The 16,639-nt window shown below is 40.1% G+C and overlaps 2 protein-coding genes across 3 annotated transcripts in view; both read left to right on the top strand.

Annotated features, from left to right (window-relative positions):
• Positions 1–187: 187 nt before the first annotated feature.
• Positions 188–11,721, top strand: LOC140945720 (uncharacterized). 2 transcript variants are annotated; one of them, XM_073394765.1, is made up of 8 exons: positions 188–477; positions 4,476–4,685; positions 5,060–5,152; positions 6,787–6,855; positions 7,947–8,036; positions 9,022–9,096; positions 9,975–10,052; positions 11,442–11,721. In XM_073394765.1, the coding sequence occupies exons 1-8, from the start codon at positions 307–309 to the stop codon at positions 11,526–11,528; spliced, it is 873 nt and encodes a 290-aa protein (XP_073250866.1). In that variant the 5' UTR covers positions 188–306; the 3' UTR covers positions 11,529–11,721. The 2 variants fall into 2 exon arrangements, with proteins under 2 accessions (XP_073250866.1, XP_073250867.1); XM_073394766.1 differs by lacking the exon at positions 188–477 and adding an exon at positions 2,928–3,040.
• A 3,128-nt stretch (positions 11,722–14,849) lies between these two features.
• Positions 14,850–16,639, top strand: part of LOC140945735 (uncharacterized) — an 11,755-nt gene continuing 9,965 nt past the window's right edge. The window contains exon 1 of the mRNA XM_073394781.1: positions 14,850–15,256. Coding sequence (XP_073250882.1) covers positions 15,104–15,256 — 153 coding nt within the window. The 5' untranslated portion in view covers positions 14,850–15,103. The remainder of the gene's footprint in view (positions 15,257–16,639) is intronic.

The raw sequence follows: 16,639 nt of genomic DNA, 5'->3' as shown, positions 1-16,639 counted from the left end.
CAGAACAGAGTGCTGGGCTAATGTGCGTACTAGAAGCTCGAGTGTGAGCGAGAACTGCAGAGTTTGACAGTTGACAGAAGGCTTTTGATGATGATTTCAAAATCAAGGAAGCGTCTGAATGGAATTCGTGAAAGCTATACCACAGGTCACATAAGGGTTGAAACCAGGACGGGGTAGCAACCGACAAATCCGACAGCATCAACAACGGGGGACAACAGTCCGCAACAGACACGCGAATTTTCCGAAGTCGAGCAAACGGTCGCGGTCGCAGTGTATCAAAATTTAGCATCTTAATTACTCAGCGCAATGTCTTGTGTTTTCATCAGGAATGTAGGACGAGGCAAGATAAACTGCGTGTCTATTGCTTATATTATTTTGGGGGCTCTCATGGCCGTCTGCGGCGCCATTCAAAGTATGCTTCAGCTGAAATATCTTTTGTTGGATTCTCTCTTCGGTGGTATTTGGGTCGGGCTATGGGTAAGTATAGTGTATCTACTGGCAACTGCACGATTTCTTCTTTCTTAAATTCGTTGATAAATAATCAAGAGAAAACAAAGGTCGTAGAACAATGGTGTTCGGTTCCGTAAACGCTGAGACACCAACACGAGACATCAAATAACTATCTGACTCCAATTAGCTCGGTTTAATCACATCAACAGGAACTGAATTGAAGACTGAAGTGTTTACCAGTGGAGATGGCTATAAGATCTCATTATCTCGATGTTGGTCTCAAAAAATGAAAACCTGCTTATAAATTTACTTTTGATTGTTTCGGTATCGCGATAAAAAAATTGTATCGTGTTTGGTGTTTAGTAGGTTAAGACGTTTTATGCTTTGACAATATCGGTCGTATGCACTATTATCAAGTTGGGCTAAGTTTCATACCCTGTAGTGAGTAGTGGCAGGACGATCTCTTCGCTTATAAAATGGAGTGTGTGGTAAAAGACAGGCTGATTGAGGAAGTTCGTGAAATCAATTCCTGAGTTAACTTTATTTACCTGCACAAAAAGGATAGACTGAGAGAAAAAGAAGTAACATGATATGCGGAAGCATAGTAAACACTAAAGAGAGCACAAAGAGTAAGGTCTCCTGTTAACATGCCAGATACGAAGCTTCAAAAATTTTTAAAAATAGTTTGCCGGTGATATATGTATTCTAAGAAGTATTACAAAACTTTTTTCAGACAGATTAGAAATAGGGACTTGAGTAAATGGCCAAATTTAGCCAGGTTGTTTCTCATGTCATGTATGTATACTTCTGCAAATCAGTGTTACGTGTATACAGATATATTCTTTGTAAACGGAATTATCCACACTGATAATGTCTATTTAACGGCCTAGCATCTTAATTATATCGTATCTTTGCTTATATTACATTTGCTTACATGGAAAATTAGAAAATGTCCCGTTTCCATAGAAATAAATATAAAAAAGATAATCTGACTCCGATTACAAATGTTGCCGTCGCGAAGGTCAACTGCGGGTCATTACTAAGGCTTCGGCAAATAATTGATATTTTGCTCTGAACCTCGTCCAATAACTGTTTCATCATTCAATAACCGAATTTGTTCACAGTTTTAATAAATATCTACCATTTTGCCATTTTCACGCAGGATCGTTAGCATCAATGAAAAAAGCGTGGTTTCATTTACGCATGAGCTGAATGTTTTTACGTATGAGCTGAATGTTTTCCAACAAAGTTGGACGGCATTGCGCAAGAGAAGATCATTAATGGTTAGCAGTAATTTGCACGTCACGTGGAAGGCTCTCGGCCGACGAAAAGGAAGAAAAATTTACATGGAATGATAATTTGTTTCATTAGCTTTCTACCACATTGGAAATTGCTGTTTCGTGGAAAGGATATTTTACCGTTTACTTATTGACTTTAAATTGAACGGTGTAAACAATAATCGCTTACCAAGTCTGCTTAAAATCAGTTATTGTTTTACCATTTGGTTAACGATATCCAATCAAAACAGAGGCAATCAGCAGGATGGTTTCTGACTGGCACGTATGAATCTTACTACGCATTTTGACCGGTCATTCGGCCAATTAAAAAGAGGCAATCAGCGGGACGGTTTGTGGCTGGCACATGAGAATCTTGCTACGCATTTTGACCGTTCAAAAACGGTGGGATTTTAATTTTCTTGGAGGGCTAGCTTCGGGCCTTTTGGACGGATTTTCGATCGGCAGGTACGAGAAGAAGCGTGAATATTTCGACATTTTTCCTGCGAAGCTTGAAAGGGGAGCAATGCGATTTTCTGGGGAAAAATGACTCCGGCGAACTCTTGGTGTCATAGACTATTTAATCGCGGTTTCCGGTTTCTGTCAAGTCTTCCAATTTATCGCTACAGCTCAAGCAAACGGTAAATCCAATACCTTTACCATAAAATAACAATCGGTTACACACAGAGATTGTGTGGGTCCCCTGTGCTCAGACTGTGTTAAGTAGCCATTTTTTTGTATTCAGGTAATGTCCATAGAGCGCGAGCGGAGCCCCATTGCTAAAAAAATTGGTTGTCTATCCATCCGAGAAATTCTGGTAGTCACCTGACCGTACGTCCGCTCGACCGTCTGTCGGCACTACAGGGAAACCAAAGTATAATCTTACATTTTCTACCTAGTGAGCCTGCAATCTGTTATTGCATATTCATGTTGTTAATATTACATTACCATATGGCGGGCTCAGGTGTAGACTGATCGAGGTGACGTGTTTCCTCAAGTTATCTGCTGACAAGTTACTAGTTTTCAGCTGATCGCAGGCTCAAATCTTAGTGGATTTCTTTTATTTCGATGGTTACGAGTTTACTGTTTGAAGTAAATTATAAATTTATTAACGGGAGCTTCGCTTTTAGCCTTGGGCAAATCTACAAATTAATTTTGATTGTTTGGGAAAACGTTGATGTACCAGCTGGTATAAGGATCCAAATCAATGTTGTACGTCTTGTCTTGTCTCGATCTTTTAACAGATGATACTCACAGGAGTCGTTGGTATTATTGCCAGTTTTAACAGAGCACCTGCTGGCCAGATGAGAGCTTCTGTAAGTATCAATGAAGTCGTAAAATCGGGCCTCTTTATATTCCAAAAAGTTTCATTAAATCGCTTCTTTCTAGAAGATTAGCAGTAAAACGTTGCACGTTTCTGGAAAACTGCTCACTTATCCCTCACCTAAGCCAACATTTTGCCCCAAGTGAGAAGTAAGTGTTAATGCAATACAAAACTGTTAGTTATTGATCATGTAACCCATAGCTTTTGCTCGAGATTAGCGTTACAGACAAGATTAAGTTACAAAGTCAGAAAAGCTTGTTAAACTGCTCATTGTCGCACTCATGGGACCTGGGTCCCACAGAAAGTGAACCATGACTCTACGCAGGACTCAACGCATGCGTATAACTAGCAAGATAGTGTCAGCGTGCTGAGTTTGTTATATAGTAGTCAGACAAATCTAAAGTTACTGTAAAAAGCAGAAGCAAAATTTCTACAAAATTGTTTTTGCAACAATAAGCATAATGTGCAAAAACTATCATAATAATTGGCATAATTTTAGAAAAAATGCGAGCACTGCTGGAAGCATATCATTTTACTTTTGCGAACACAATCTATCTATCACCTTTCTTCATTTCTGAGCGACAAGTTAAAGTGGGCTTAAAAACGAGATCTTCACTAGGGGTTAGGGAAGTTAAGAGGCGATTTTTAAGGAAGCAGTGGGGGGAGGCAGGGGCGTAGCCAGGATTTTTCAAAGGGGGGATCACAGAGGCTACACCATCCGGGGATCGCCGACTATATATGGTTTATACCGCTGCTCTCCCTCGTGTATCAGCGCGCTTAGTCGTGTTATCGCGGCATGAAGGCCCATATTAACTAAAGACAAGAGCCGTTGACGAAAATACTTTACAACAAAACAAATTTCAAAAAAGTGGGATTTTCAACAATTTTTTTTACGGCCAAGATATTGTCATGGAGTTTTTGCCACCTGAATATTGTAAGTTGTTTGCTCAAAAGAAGGCCTACCAAGGGGGGGTCACAGGAACCCCAGGACCCCCCCGAGCTACGTCCCTGGGGAGAGGGGAAGAGAGGAAAGAGACCTGATACAAATTCATTCGCTTCTTTCTCCTCGTCCCCAAGCTAATTTCAAAGTAAATGGTCGGACCTCCAGCTTGTAGTAAAATTCGGCAAGTGAAGTTTATGTTTAATTATTAAGTGCCTCTCTTCAAATAAGCCTCCTCGTCCCTCGTGTATAATAACCCTGATCCTACCTACCGAATCTTTGGTTTACAGTACGTTTTTCTTTAATGAATATATCATAACAGTTCAGGTCTGACAATTACATTCACTCGGAATGACCCCGCCATTAAGGACTTCGCTCGTTCGCCTTAAAGACGTGGCTTCTCCGACGAGAGAACTTTGTCCTGCCATAATTTTAGTTCTTTGGAAGTCACTTAAAGTGTGTCTCTGTTGGTTTGTTTTAATTTCAGGTTCTTGCCTTCATTGCCTTTTCGATCATCTCCACTACACTGTGTTTGGAAACCGTTGGCTATTACATCTACACCTTCGCTGCCTCTTGGGATGTTTATCGGAGTTCCCGTTCATATCTGATCATTGCCTTCGTTACATATATCTTGGCCATAGTTGAGGTTATCCTTGGAGTCTTTGCAGCGATCTTTGGTTTCTTATTTATTGCCCACGTACGTAAACAGTAGCATAATCTCTTCTGAGTCAAAAATAAATTTGTGTACTGAGTACCTCACAGAGATTACCTTGAAACTGTGAAAGGTTTGAACCCAGGAGTCCATGATTTCAAAAGGTTGAGTAAGATCTTCCGGTTGAACGTAGTCCTGAATAAGACTGTTGTTGTTGACAATGACTGACGTTTCGACAACCTGTATGGTAGGGGTGCTGACCACTTGATAGGACAACTCTTCTACCAAAGAATAATTTTAATCGATTTACAAAGTCATGACTAAACTTGGTCCCGGTTTCAGGGCGGGCCAGTACCGAATAAAACCCTCCATTTGATGAAATTCAGACAACAACTCTTATTTTTATTTCACGAAAATAGAGAGGTAAGCCTAGGGGGAACCAGGTTGCCGCAATGCCTGAAAATGACGGAGAAGATTTATGGGATGAGAACAGCCAGCAACAGATGGATCAGGTATGGCATTTTAATAGTTGGAGTTCAGAAAGACTCTCGTGCTTTCACACCCAGGCTTTGAACAAGGCTCCTTAATAGGAGAAATAGGCCGACTAACTGCGTGAGAGCGAAGAAATTAGAGAGTCGACTATTTTTTTTTATTGGACATGGAGCCCAATAATTGCCACGACACACTCTTTGATGCAAATAAAGGTAACTATCCGGATTCATGCAAAAATAAAATATCAAAGAAGGGTCAAAAATGCCTGTACTAAATATTTTAAGCAAAAATGTACGTTTCTCAGTGTTTTCACTCGCATGGTCAGCAGCCATGTAAATCTGTTGACTCAAAAGATACTTTTTTAATAAGGATAAGGTTCAACACCCACAGGAATCGTTTAGGAATGCACCAACATGACCGCTGTTTCGTTGTAATTGGCGGTCGTGAAGTCATGTGAAAACTCTCTACAAGCGAAGCTTGATCATGTCAAGTAACAGCTCGAAGAGTTTTTCCTTATAACAGCATAAATTTAAGACACGATAATTGGCCCTACTCCTACCACTTGTTGTCTAGAAAGAATCAAGATGTGTGCGACCATGAAAAATGGCGAAACTGACGTATATTTCGACTTGTTCGAATCATGGGAAAAACAGTCAGCTTTTTAAATAAAGAATGCTCTGTAATAGGAAGACCAATTTTGATATGTCAAAATTCATACAGTACTTGGCTGCGAGGCTAAGGTGAATAAAATTAACAAACTGAAGAAACCATCTTAAAAATTACCAATGTGTTATACAATTCTTTTGTTCTATTCCTGCAAGCCTCGTAACCAAGTATGACTTTCAACATATCGAAACTTGGTCTAATACGCAAAAATCAGTTAATAAATGCAAATTTAAAAAAATATATCATTGTACTTTGCAAGCTGACATTTTGTTTCTCTACGATCAGTGGTTTTTTCAGGCTGGACGCCACGCTACGAAGGGAGAAAAACCTCTGCGAGCAACCTTTTGCTTTTCTAATGACCATCAAAACCAACGTTAAATGCAACAACTTCCTCTTGTTTTGCAGAAGCATTAGATTAAACGACCACCACCAACAACAAAAACAACATAAAAAAAAAAACAAAAAAATACGTTCAATAAGCAAAACAACAACTTTGCTCGTGCATCACACATTTTTTGTACATTTCTTGGCCGTTTCGCACGCCGTGACTACGTCGTGGAAACGCCTAATTTCGCGTTTTGGTAGAGCTTAGACAATCAACGATGAAATTTCTTCTTTTAAACTTGGATATGGTCCCAGGGAATTCAGCTCTTAACCACCAGTTGGTTTCGCCTACATTTCACAAAGTAGTTGGGTAGGAATAATCGCTATAAAGCCGAGAATGAAGGAGCGCAATTAATTCAAAGCAGGATCCCATTGAGGCTGCAGTTATAAGCATCAACAAATGCGCGCGACAGCCTTCAGGCTTGTTAAACGGGTTGTACCTGGTCAAAGTTAACTTATTCGTCACTGGCAGTGGACGGCGACTGGATCAAAGAAGCAAACGGTTGTTCGCAGTGGACCATTCCTTCTTTTCGAAGCCTCGGTCTGGCCTCGAGAAACCACTTCTCGCAGGGTAACATTTTGTTTTCTTGTGTCACAATTGTAGGTGAATCCTCCAGATGGATTTGTGGCTGGAATGAAAACGGTTTATAAAAACATAGTAAATGGCGACGAAGTACGTATCCAAGTAAAACGTAATTACATCTATACCAAGTCATAATAGTAGCACTGTTCAGTTCTTCGCCCCTCGGTCACACTCGCGCTAGAAATCAAGCATGCCTCAATTAAAGTCTAAGCAGTTGCTAAAATCACTCCATGTAGGGGAATCCAGGACGGTCTTGGATTCCACGCAGTGGACTCCGGATTCTAGGTACTGAATTCCAGTATTTGTCAGTAGAACTTGGATTCTGGATCCCAATCGTCAGTGGGATTCCGGATTCCTTGAGCTGTAGTCCGGATTCCAAAGCACAGGATTCCGGAATCCTGATTTTCTTACATGGGGCGACTAAAACTGAGTAAGCAAGAAAGCTGTGAGTATTGGCTCAGGCATTCAAGCGAGTTGAAAATCAACAGCGAGCAAGGTCAACTAGAAGAGTTGAGTCTAAAAGACGAGCGTAAAAACGTTTTCCAATGATGCGAAATCTAAAGGAAGAGTGAAAAATTTTGAATTCAGCTGTAAGATTCAAGTGCCGTGGTTAGAAATTTAAATGATGACTTTAAAATTGAGACCATGAATTTTGGCGGGGATCGTACGCCATAGTGAGCCAGGAAGCGGATGTTGCGTGTCAGAAATGACTGCCAGCAAGCTATGATTCCTATTTCCCACTCAATTTTTACCTAAGATGCCAAACTTTCCAGCAAGTATCACGATGCCTGAGGAACGACTTTTTTTTTCCACTGAGCAATCTGTTTATTTATTTATTTTAACCAATATAGCGAGGCTGGTTTGAATGGGGCGCTGATGAAAACGAAAAAAAAACAACAACAACACACACGACAAATAAAGACAAAAAATGGTACAACTAAATATGACAAAAGTGAGGGAGGCTCAATTAGGCTTGGATCTAAATCAATTTTTAGGCCAAACACAAACTTATTAAAATTAAACACTGAGTTTCCAAGGACGAACTACTCGCACATGGTTTTTTTAAAGTCTGTGACAGTAACTTATATTATCATCTATATCAGTATTATCGGGGTCTCCATAACAGCAAAAAGGGTATGCAAGCCGAAAGTTGACTTAACAAACCTCCTTTTGACTTCTAGTGGGGATTGGCGAGAAACCATGACAAGAGTCTTTATTACTACAAAATAATAACAGGAGAAGTTAGTAATAACATGTTACCTCAGAATCAGGTGAGATAACGAGATACTGCTTTTTAATTAGATGTTGCTTAAACGACACTTGAAACAGTAAGCGTTTTCGTAGATAATTATTATTATTATTATAGTTGTTATTACTATATAGATTTAGCCAAGGCCAAAAGCGAAGCTCTCGTGGAAACCTACTTTCTAAAGTACATTTAAAGTTTTCCGAGCCTTCGATTACTTGAATACCACAACTCTTGAGCGGAGAACTTTAAAAAGACACGTCACCTCAAAAAGTTGTACACCTGAACCAGCGATACAGTCATGTGACACTGGTCAGCGGATACCCCATTTTGACAGCTGTCAATTAATCATTACATGGATGTCCAACACAATTTGTATACAGCATATGCTTTAACTGGGCCTAAAGCAAGTCAGTGCGACATAAATTTCACATCTGCTAACATGAATGTGCGGAAGCACGGACGGTTTTGTCAGAACCGAAATTTCATGGATGCATAGCAGACCAAACCTTTTGGGTCATATAGCACCCAGCTCTCTAACCCTATAAGCTAATTGCTTTGCTACTGGCTTATTGTGCTATTGTAATTTTTGCGACCAACGAGGAGACACCTTGCGAGCACTGAGCGGCTGCATAGTTACTGAATTTTCGCACTCACCGAGCTACGCTGCCACTAAGCTCTCGGTTTATGGTGTAGTGGATGATATGCTGACCAACGTGAATGTAACAAGTCGCTTAAATTGCTACTCCGTTTTGGGTGGTAAATTAAAATTTAAAACCTAAACGGCTACCAGTTATAAGAAAATTAAAGTTATTGTCTGATTAATTATATGCTCTGTGTGAATTTAGATATAAGACTTGAAGGAAAATAATTTGAAATACTTTACAAGCTGGTTCAGTTCAAGGGAAAAACAATGAGCATGTTCTTGTCATAAAACGATCCGGCGTCAATGTTTGAACTATGTAAGCTGATCACGACATGTATTGATCGATGATGTTAATTTTATTTAGCCGTCCCGGGGTGCACCCGACGGATACCTGATTATGAGCAGAAATGTTTACAGAAAAAGAAACTATGATGAAGAAGTAAGTATCCTTAGGTAGTAAATAACTGTATAAATAGGTACATATTTATTTTAATCCGTTAAATGGTGTACTGATCAGACGGTATACCTAGAATCTGAACTGAGATTAGTGATAAAAGCCGCAAAGCACATTACTTAAAGCGCTTCGCGCTAAGTAAGTGTATTTGTAATGGGGGAGAGAGGGGAGAATTTCCTTAGATAACGTTTGCAGTAGATGTGCAACAAGTGGTTATCTGGACATCAATTTTAATTGGTGCATAGCTTAACAGGATTTTGTAACTCTAGTTAGAGAGTGATAACTATCATGATAAAAATAAAATAAAATAAAATGAAAACTATCAAGATAAAAAGGGATGGAATATATTTTTTGTGAGTCTGAAGAGTTGAAACTGTACTAATAGGATGGTGTTTCGCTGGAACTAAAAAAAGTGCCTGTGAGCTAGTCCGTTACGGCATAGTGGAGAGACTACGGTTACGGAGAAATTTCGTTCACCCCATGAAAGGGAATCCAAGATAGTCTTGAATTCTGAATTCCAAGGTGGATTCCGGATTCAAAAAAGGTACTGGATTCCGGATTCCAGTCGTTGACGGTTTTGCGGTTGCCAAATTTTCAATTCCAAAGCCCAGGATTCCAAATTCCGCAACCAAAAAGATATCCTGGATTCCACATAACCTCATATGAGGTGATTATGTAATAAGCGGGTTTTTGTCAAAAACCAGTAACTTCTGCCAGGGATTTAGCTGCTGTCCGTACAACCTCGTTGCCAGGTTCTCTCTTCTACGAGGTTGCTGTCCGGTTTATTGGGGCGCATGTCCGCTATACGGCCAGGTGAGTGTAGGGCTAGTGAATGTTTCTAAAAACTTCCTTTTTCTTTTTAGTGGTTATATTTTGAAAATGGAGAGCAAGTTACTTATTGCCTACTAGGGCGTGGCGAATCTACATTGGAATTACCTCAGGTGAGATAAGATATACTTCTTTTTTTTTTTAACAGACCATGTTAATTGACGCCCCACCATTAAGCAGCGTCACGCACAGTTTTCAGGGTTGTTTTTATAGGTCTTATCACGGTTTTCGACGCCATCTTTTACAGTGTTTGTATGAGAATCTAATGCCGTGAATAATTTCCCTAAAACGCCTGTGCTGAAAAAATTTGAATTGTAAACTAAAGCTACACAGCAAAGGATTTTATTAAAATTTCGAGGGTCGTTACTGTGCTTAAATTTCTCCAGACGCTTGCTTTTGATTTTACACATATTTGTCCACAATTTTTCCCGGGAAATTTTAGTCGGCAGGAAGAGAAATTTTTACAGACAATGTATGGAAAATTTTACAAAGTAGTTCTAGCACTTGTAGCCGGCATGTAACGCCCTCAATTTTATTTTCAGTAGAATCGTTAGGAGAGAGAAGCTTTTAAGTTTACAATTCATGTTTTTTTCATGACAGCCGTTTTGAGGAAAATATTCGATTCTCATACAAACACTGTAATTTCGCACGCGGTTGCCTACTCGTTAAGATGGCGTCGAAAACCGTGATAAGGTCTACTGGACCTTTGAGTAACTTCGGTTAAATATTGACTGGCAACGCCAGATTCCTTTGAGTATAGAATACAACTTCATTCGTACGGTTCAACCGTTACTTTGAACACTCTAGGACTGCAAGTTAGAGACCGTTATAGTGAGAGATCCACCCTGGAGTAGTATCCTTCACAGCCGTTTTTAGGGTCGTCACGCAACGCTCCTTTTGTGGGGAGGGAGGAGCTTTGACTGACGACACTAAAAACGGCTGCGAAGGAGACTACGCTGAGGCGACTTATTTTCTTCCTTTTTTTCACTACTATTGTCCTTTACTTCTATATTTCTTTACCGTAAATACTCCCCTCTCAACACGCCCTCTCTCTCTCTAATACCACCCCCCACCCCGCCCAATAAGCCCTCCTCCCTTTTAAGCCCCCTATCTCCTGTTGTTATCCTTTTCAGATATCTTTTGAAAATGTATGTTGACTAACATACGAAACGTCAATGCAAGTTCATATGCAAATGCGGAAGATCACAATGGGTTATCACCGTTGTTGGCGTTTGATTTTTAATAAATGATAGACTATATTAATCAATCACGACTGTAAAACTCCGTTTGAACTGATCCGGGATTCCGAATTTGTTTTTGACCCTCGGCTGCATGACTTTCAACTTCCTGTACTTAAGTTCTTTAGTGAAAACTGCGGATAGCATCGTCTTTGCTAAATATAGTAAAACACCCCGCCTCTCAAGATAGCTCCCCTTAAATGTGTTTGAAATAAATAAGCCCCCAGCAGTCTAAACAGAGGATTTATTTACTTCCCGTTGCAGGTTAAGCAAAACGAGTCGCTGCAGAATGATGCAGGAGTAAACGATGGCATAGCAGGACAGGACAACCAGCCAATCCTCCAGGAATAAGATTCACGAGAGTTAATTAAAGAAGTAGAGAATGTGCCACCAGAGCACTAAGTTCAAGGAAAAAAAGTTTTGCTTAATTGTTAGTGTTTGCTTTACGGAAATTTTAATGTCACGACTTGAATTCCCACAGTGTGACGTGGCTACCTAATTTTTAAAGAGACGTTCCCCCGGAGAATGGGGTGCGGGGGGGGGGGGGGGTACTAATAATGGGTTAATTTTTGCTGGGCATGTGTCGCTTGCCTCTCAGGGCCCCTACCCCATTGCAGTCTATTCTGTGGGCAATTATAGACCCCACCGCAGTCACTTTGGGACAAATATGTAATTTCCGCGATCCCAACTTAGCCACTTTTGTTTTTTATGAATTGACCCATTTTTTAAATTGAATGAAAAACACTTTACTTTTCACCTACAGAACAAACATTCTGGTACGTTTGCTAACCGTGAATATGAAGAACTGTCCTACCCCAAAAAATCCGAAAATGTGCGACCCCATCATAGTCAATCCAGTCGTGACAATACGAACCCATCCAGCGACACATCCCCATTAGCCTCTTATAAGGAATTCCCCCCTCCCGGCGATGTTCGTCTCTGTTTTGTTATAACTTTAAATGAAACGCTTGGGAAACATAGTAAGCTGTGACGTTGACTTAACTTCCAAAGCGAGTGAGTAATTGTGAGTAATTGTGAATAATAAATAAAATAAACTATATAGCTGCTTATTAAACCGCATGGGCTCCCTTGAGTCGGTCGCGTGATATAGCTCAATCTGTATAAGAACGCAGTAGTTTTCGCTTTAAAATCAGTGATTATGTTTTTTTTGTTAGTTTTACGTTTTCTGTAGTAGGTTATTTTCAAGAGATAATAATTTAAAGGGTCATTTCACATTTCATTGACCTCCTTGACCGCCTTTGACATTTTTAATTCCTTACTCACATTCCTGCGCTTCGCGTGGATTCCAGAGGCGGATCCTGTATTTTCCTTAGGAGGGGGCTGACTCGTCCCCAGTCGTCTCTAAGATGTCTCTACTCATTAATTATTTACTAGGGAAGCGCTTGGGTTATGCGCGCGGGGAAGATGGGAAAACGTGAGGAGGGGAGACGACGTCTCTACCTTCTCCCTTCTTCCTTCCCGTAATCCCCTTCGTTAAAGGGCCCGTTCTAGTCTTCCACACCAAATACTAATAAAATGAGAGACGACTGGGGAGGAGTCAGAGGAGGGGGTGCACCACTAAGGAATGGCGTTACTGACTGGTGATGTAAAAAAAAGCGAATACGAAGAAGGCTTTTGCCTAGGCAATGACATAATGTGAACTGCTGATAATACATATCAACATATTAACTTCGTCTCATTTTTTACTTCAACACCAGTAAACTATAAAGAAAATTCCACCTACGGTCACGTTCCCTAGCCTCTTAGTTCAGTGTCCGTATTAACGGAATTTGACTGTACCTTTGTTGGCCTTTACCTGGACTTTGAAATATTTCATTATGCATGTCAGGTTCGTACCAGCTGTTTTTATCAATTCAGCTGATCCATTCATGCAGTAAAAATAAAGTAATTATTATTATGGACCTCGTTCTGGAGAGTGCTCTGTTAGTGATCAAGGCCTCTTGGCGAAGTTTATCAATAAATAAATTATCGTCATCATTATTCATTCGCATCATCATTATCATTATCATCGTCAAACCCACTACAGTCAACTCTCGCCTTACGGACACCCTGCTACAACGGACACCCCAATAATACGGACAGCAGCTAAATCCTAGGGAAAAATAAATCGGAGATGCTTGACTGAAATAAACTCCCGCTATTTACGGACTCTCCGGAAATGAGGACACTAACTGAAGATCTCTACAGTGTCCGCTATAAAGGGAATGTTAAACGTGTTAGATGTACCGTTCATCGAATTGTTATTAGCACTGAACACTTGGCTTTACTTAGTGCTGTTTTTTGGTTTTGTTCGCTAGTTTTGCAGTTTAGAGAAAAGGAATAGTTTTATCAGTTTAGTTTAAAAACCAATAATTACATGCACCATTTCAAACTTTTAACCAACTGTTTGGTCTGCTCTACAAGATCAGGAGCAGGTTGGATGGTTGGAGGAAAAATAGAGCTAAAGTTTGGCCCGGTGCTGAACTAAAGCTTATTTTCTCCGAATAAAAATCAATATTCTTGACAAAGAAAAAATAAAATCAAGCCGAGCAAGGGATAACTGTGAAGGAGTTAAAATTGACATATATATAAATTAGGACATGTCGAGCTCTAACACAGTGTACTTATTGTACGAATTGCACTAGTTATTTTGGCGGAACACATAAACAGCCATAGAAGTGTGTATTAACGTGCATCTAACATATAAGCTTATAATTCTGTTAGCAGATTAAATTGAAGAAGCAAGCTTACCCTGTCCACCAGCTTGCTTAGAACTGGTTGTCAACTGCATAGTACTATAACGAGACAGGAAACGCTACATTTTAAACAATCATTGGATGAAGATATTCGGAATAACGAAGGTCGAGGCTGATATAACTTACCGAGACCTTGATTATTTTAGATATTAGAAATATACCAAATGGAGCAAAATAATCCAATTAACTCAGTTTCTTGATTAATTAACAAAGGTTTGCGCATTTCAAGTTCAAAGAAAGAATAGGCCGACGATGACAGCACTGAATGACCCTGATAGCCTGATTCTCAGACGTCCAAGGTCGATCACGCCCGGGGGGGGGGGAACTTGGGTATTTTTTGGGTGGGTATGTGCCGCCCGGGACTCCAAATTGGCACCCTGTTCTAAAAAAAATTTCCCCTAAAATTGATACCCCGTTCTAGAAATGGGCCAATTTTTTATACCTCGTTCTAGAATTCGCCCTAAAACTGATACCCCGTTCTAGAAATGGGCCAATATATATTTTATACTCCGTTCTGGGGTGCAACAAGAGTATAACAGTTTACTTGTTAACGCATTGAACCGTATTTTTAAAAGCAATCTGTCCTTGAATAATTTCAAATGGCTGCTTACAAAACTGGAGCTTTCGTGCGTCCGAAATATAATACCCCGTTCTAGAAAACGCCTCTGAAATGAATACCCCGTTCTAAACCAGGAGCTTCAAAATCACGACCCCGTTGGGCGGCACATACCCGTATAGGTAATGTATGGGAGTACCCCCCCCCCCCCCCGGGCGATCAGGTGGACCTTTCTCTTCTCTCCGTCTTCCATCGGGAAGATATAAGATAATCACGTTAAAATGAGTTGCCCTGTATTTACAAGGACACTCCTGTACCTTAACCTGCTTCACCTTTCGATAACTTTGGGCATTGGAGTGCATTTTTAAAGGCTACTTGAGTTGGACTAAGTTGAAAGGAGAGCGGCTTTAGAGTTTACTGTCTTTACCCTCTGAATGGAATGTGCGAAATTAATACTTAGTCTACAGGATATATCAAGTTTAAAGTATACCAGCTGACAATTAACGGCGACGAAGGGACAACACTACGACACGCAGTTCTCCGTGGTCGAGTAGAATTATTCACAGCCCGAGACACATCAGTAAGGTTCTTACTTTTACGAGTTGAATTTCATCATGCCAGTAGTATCATGCAAGATATTTTGCCTGTCTCTTGCGCATATTATGTTGGGGGCTTTCATGATGCTATGTGGCGCTGTTCAAGTTATTCTTCAAATGAAATATCTGTGGCTGGATTCTTTCTATGCTGGTATCTGGGTCGGGATATGGGTAAGGTATTGTGAATCTAGTCGCAACATCTACACGATCTCATCTTCTCAAATTTAGGGAGAAATTAAAGAAAATCCCTACTGAGATAATCGAGTTTTGACATACAGCCTTAACTTTCATACATGTGCTTAAGTAATTGATGATAAATTTTGCGTGTTTATCAGTCTGAATTTATTTAGAATTATTGTCCCAGCTTGATTTATAAGATCAGTCAAGATCTGTTCTTGCAAACGTGTTGTGGAAGTAAAGAACGCCAAACAGCTTTCTTTATATACAGAAAGAACTTTACAACCACCGCGAAAAGTATGAATGAAACCCGGAAGTAAAATGACCGCCATTGCAACGCCAAAAAGCTAAGCTAGTACTTAAGTCGGGTAGCCGGGGGCTATGGCAAAGTCAATTCCAAGTAGACCGTATTAATTCTGCAAGCAGAATACTGTAAAGATGATAGTATCACGTGATCCTACGTTCGGCATATTCGTTTGCGGTCCTTTGCAGTCCTGTGTGGTTAATGTTTGTACTTTACATGATGTATTTTGGGGCCGTAGATCTTTTATAGATCCGATATGCTGTAATTTTTGCATGGTTCTGTCCATGTTTTTGACGTTGGTTTTAGCTAATCCTTTATTTTCGCCAGAAGACACGTGGTATGGCGTGATTCTGTGGGTGTTGAGGGTTTTATAGGCTAGGGCTTAAATCAGAGTGCGCGGATATTTTTCATCAGAGCTTACCTGGTTGTTTACACCATACTGACGAGCCCCAAACATAGGCGTACGGGCCGGGAGGCGAGGGGGGCTGCAGCCCCCCCTAATTTTGGGCAACTCAGATTTTTTGGGCAGCGAGAGAAAATTTGGGCAAAGCCAGTTTTTAAAGACGTCTCCATGTTTATTTAATTATTTTAAAGACCTGAATATTAACCTGAAGTCGGCGTAATAATCCAGTTACATAACAGTGGTTGCCTAGCATGTGATGAGTAATTTACATATTTGCAGTTTTTTTTGTTGGGCACTATACTGCCGCTGCACTAGTTGGAATGGGCTATTTCCAGTCGTGAATTGATTAAAATAAACTTTCGCATAACTTTCTAGAATCATCTCCACTCGAAGAACAGAGTATGGCAGATAGCATTTAACAATGGTTATGAAAATGAAGAAGTGGCTGACTAATTCTCAGTTTGAATTACGAGAAGAATCTTAATTTTTTTAAAAAATCTATCGAGTTGTTTAAAATTATTCGCTAATTTGTTAAAGTAGACCGAAATGTATACAAAACCGCTAACAAGAGTGTCTCGATACATACTAATCAAATCCTTTTTTCGATTCTAGCAATCAAGCAGAGCTATCTCCATGATCTTCACACATGTTTTCAAAAGGTTTAAAACTG

Source organism: Porites lutea, chromosome 8 (genome assembly GCF_958299795.1).
Source record: "Porites lutea chromosome 8, jaPorLute2.1, whole genome shotgun sequence".
Lineage (NCBI taxonomy): Eukaryota > Metazoa > Cnidaria > Anthozoa > Scleractinia > Poritidae > Porites > Porites lutea.
The sequence above is the reverse complement of the archived record's forward strand: the minus strand, read 5'-3'. Positions and strand labels throughout refer to the sequence as shown.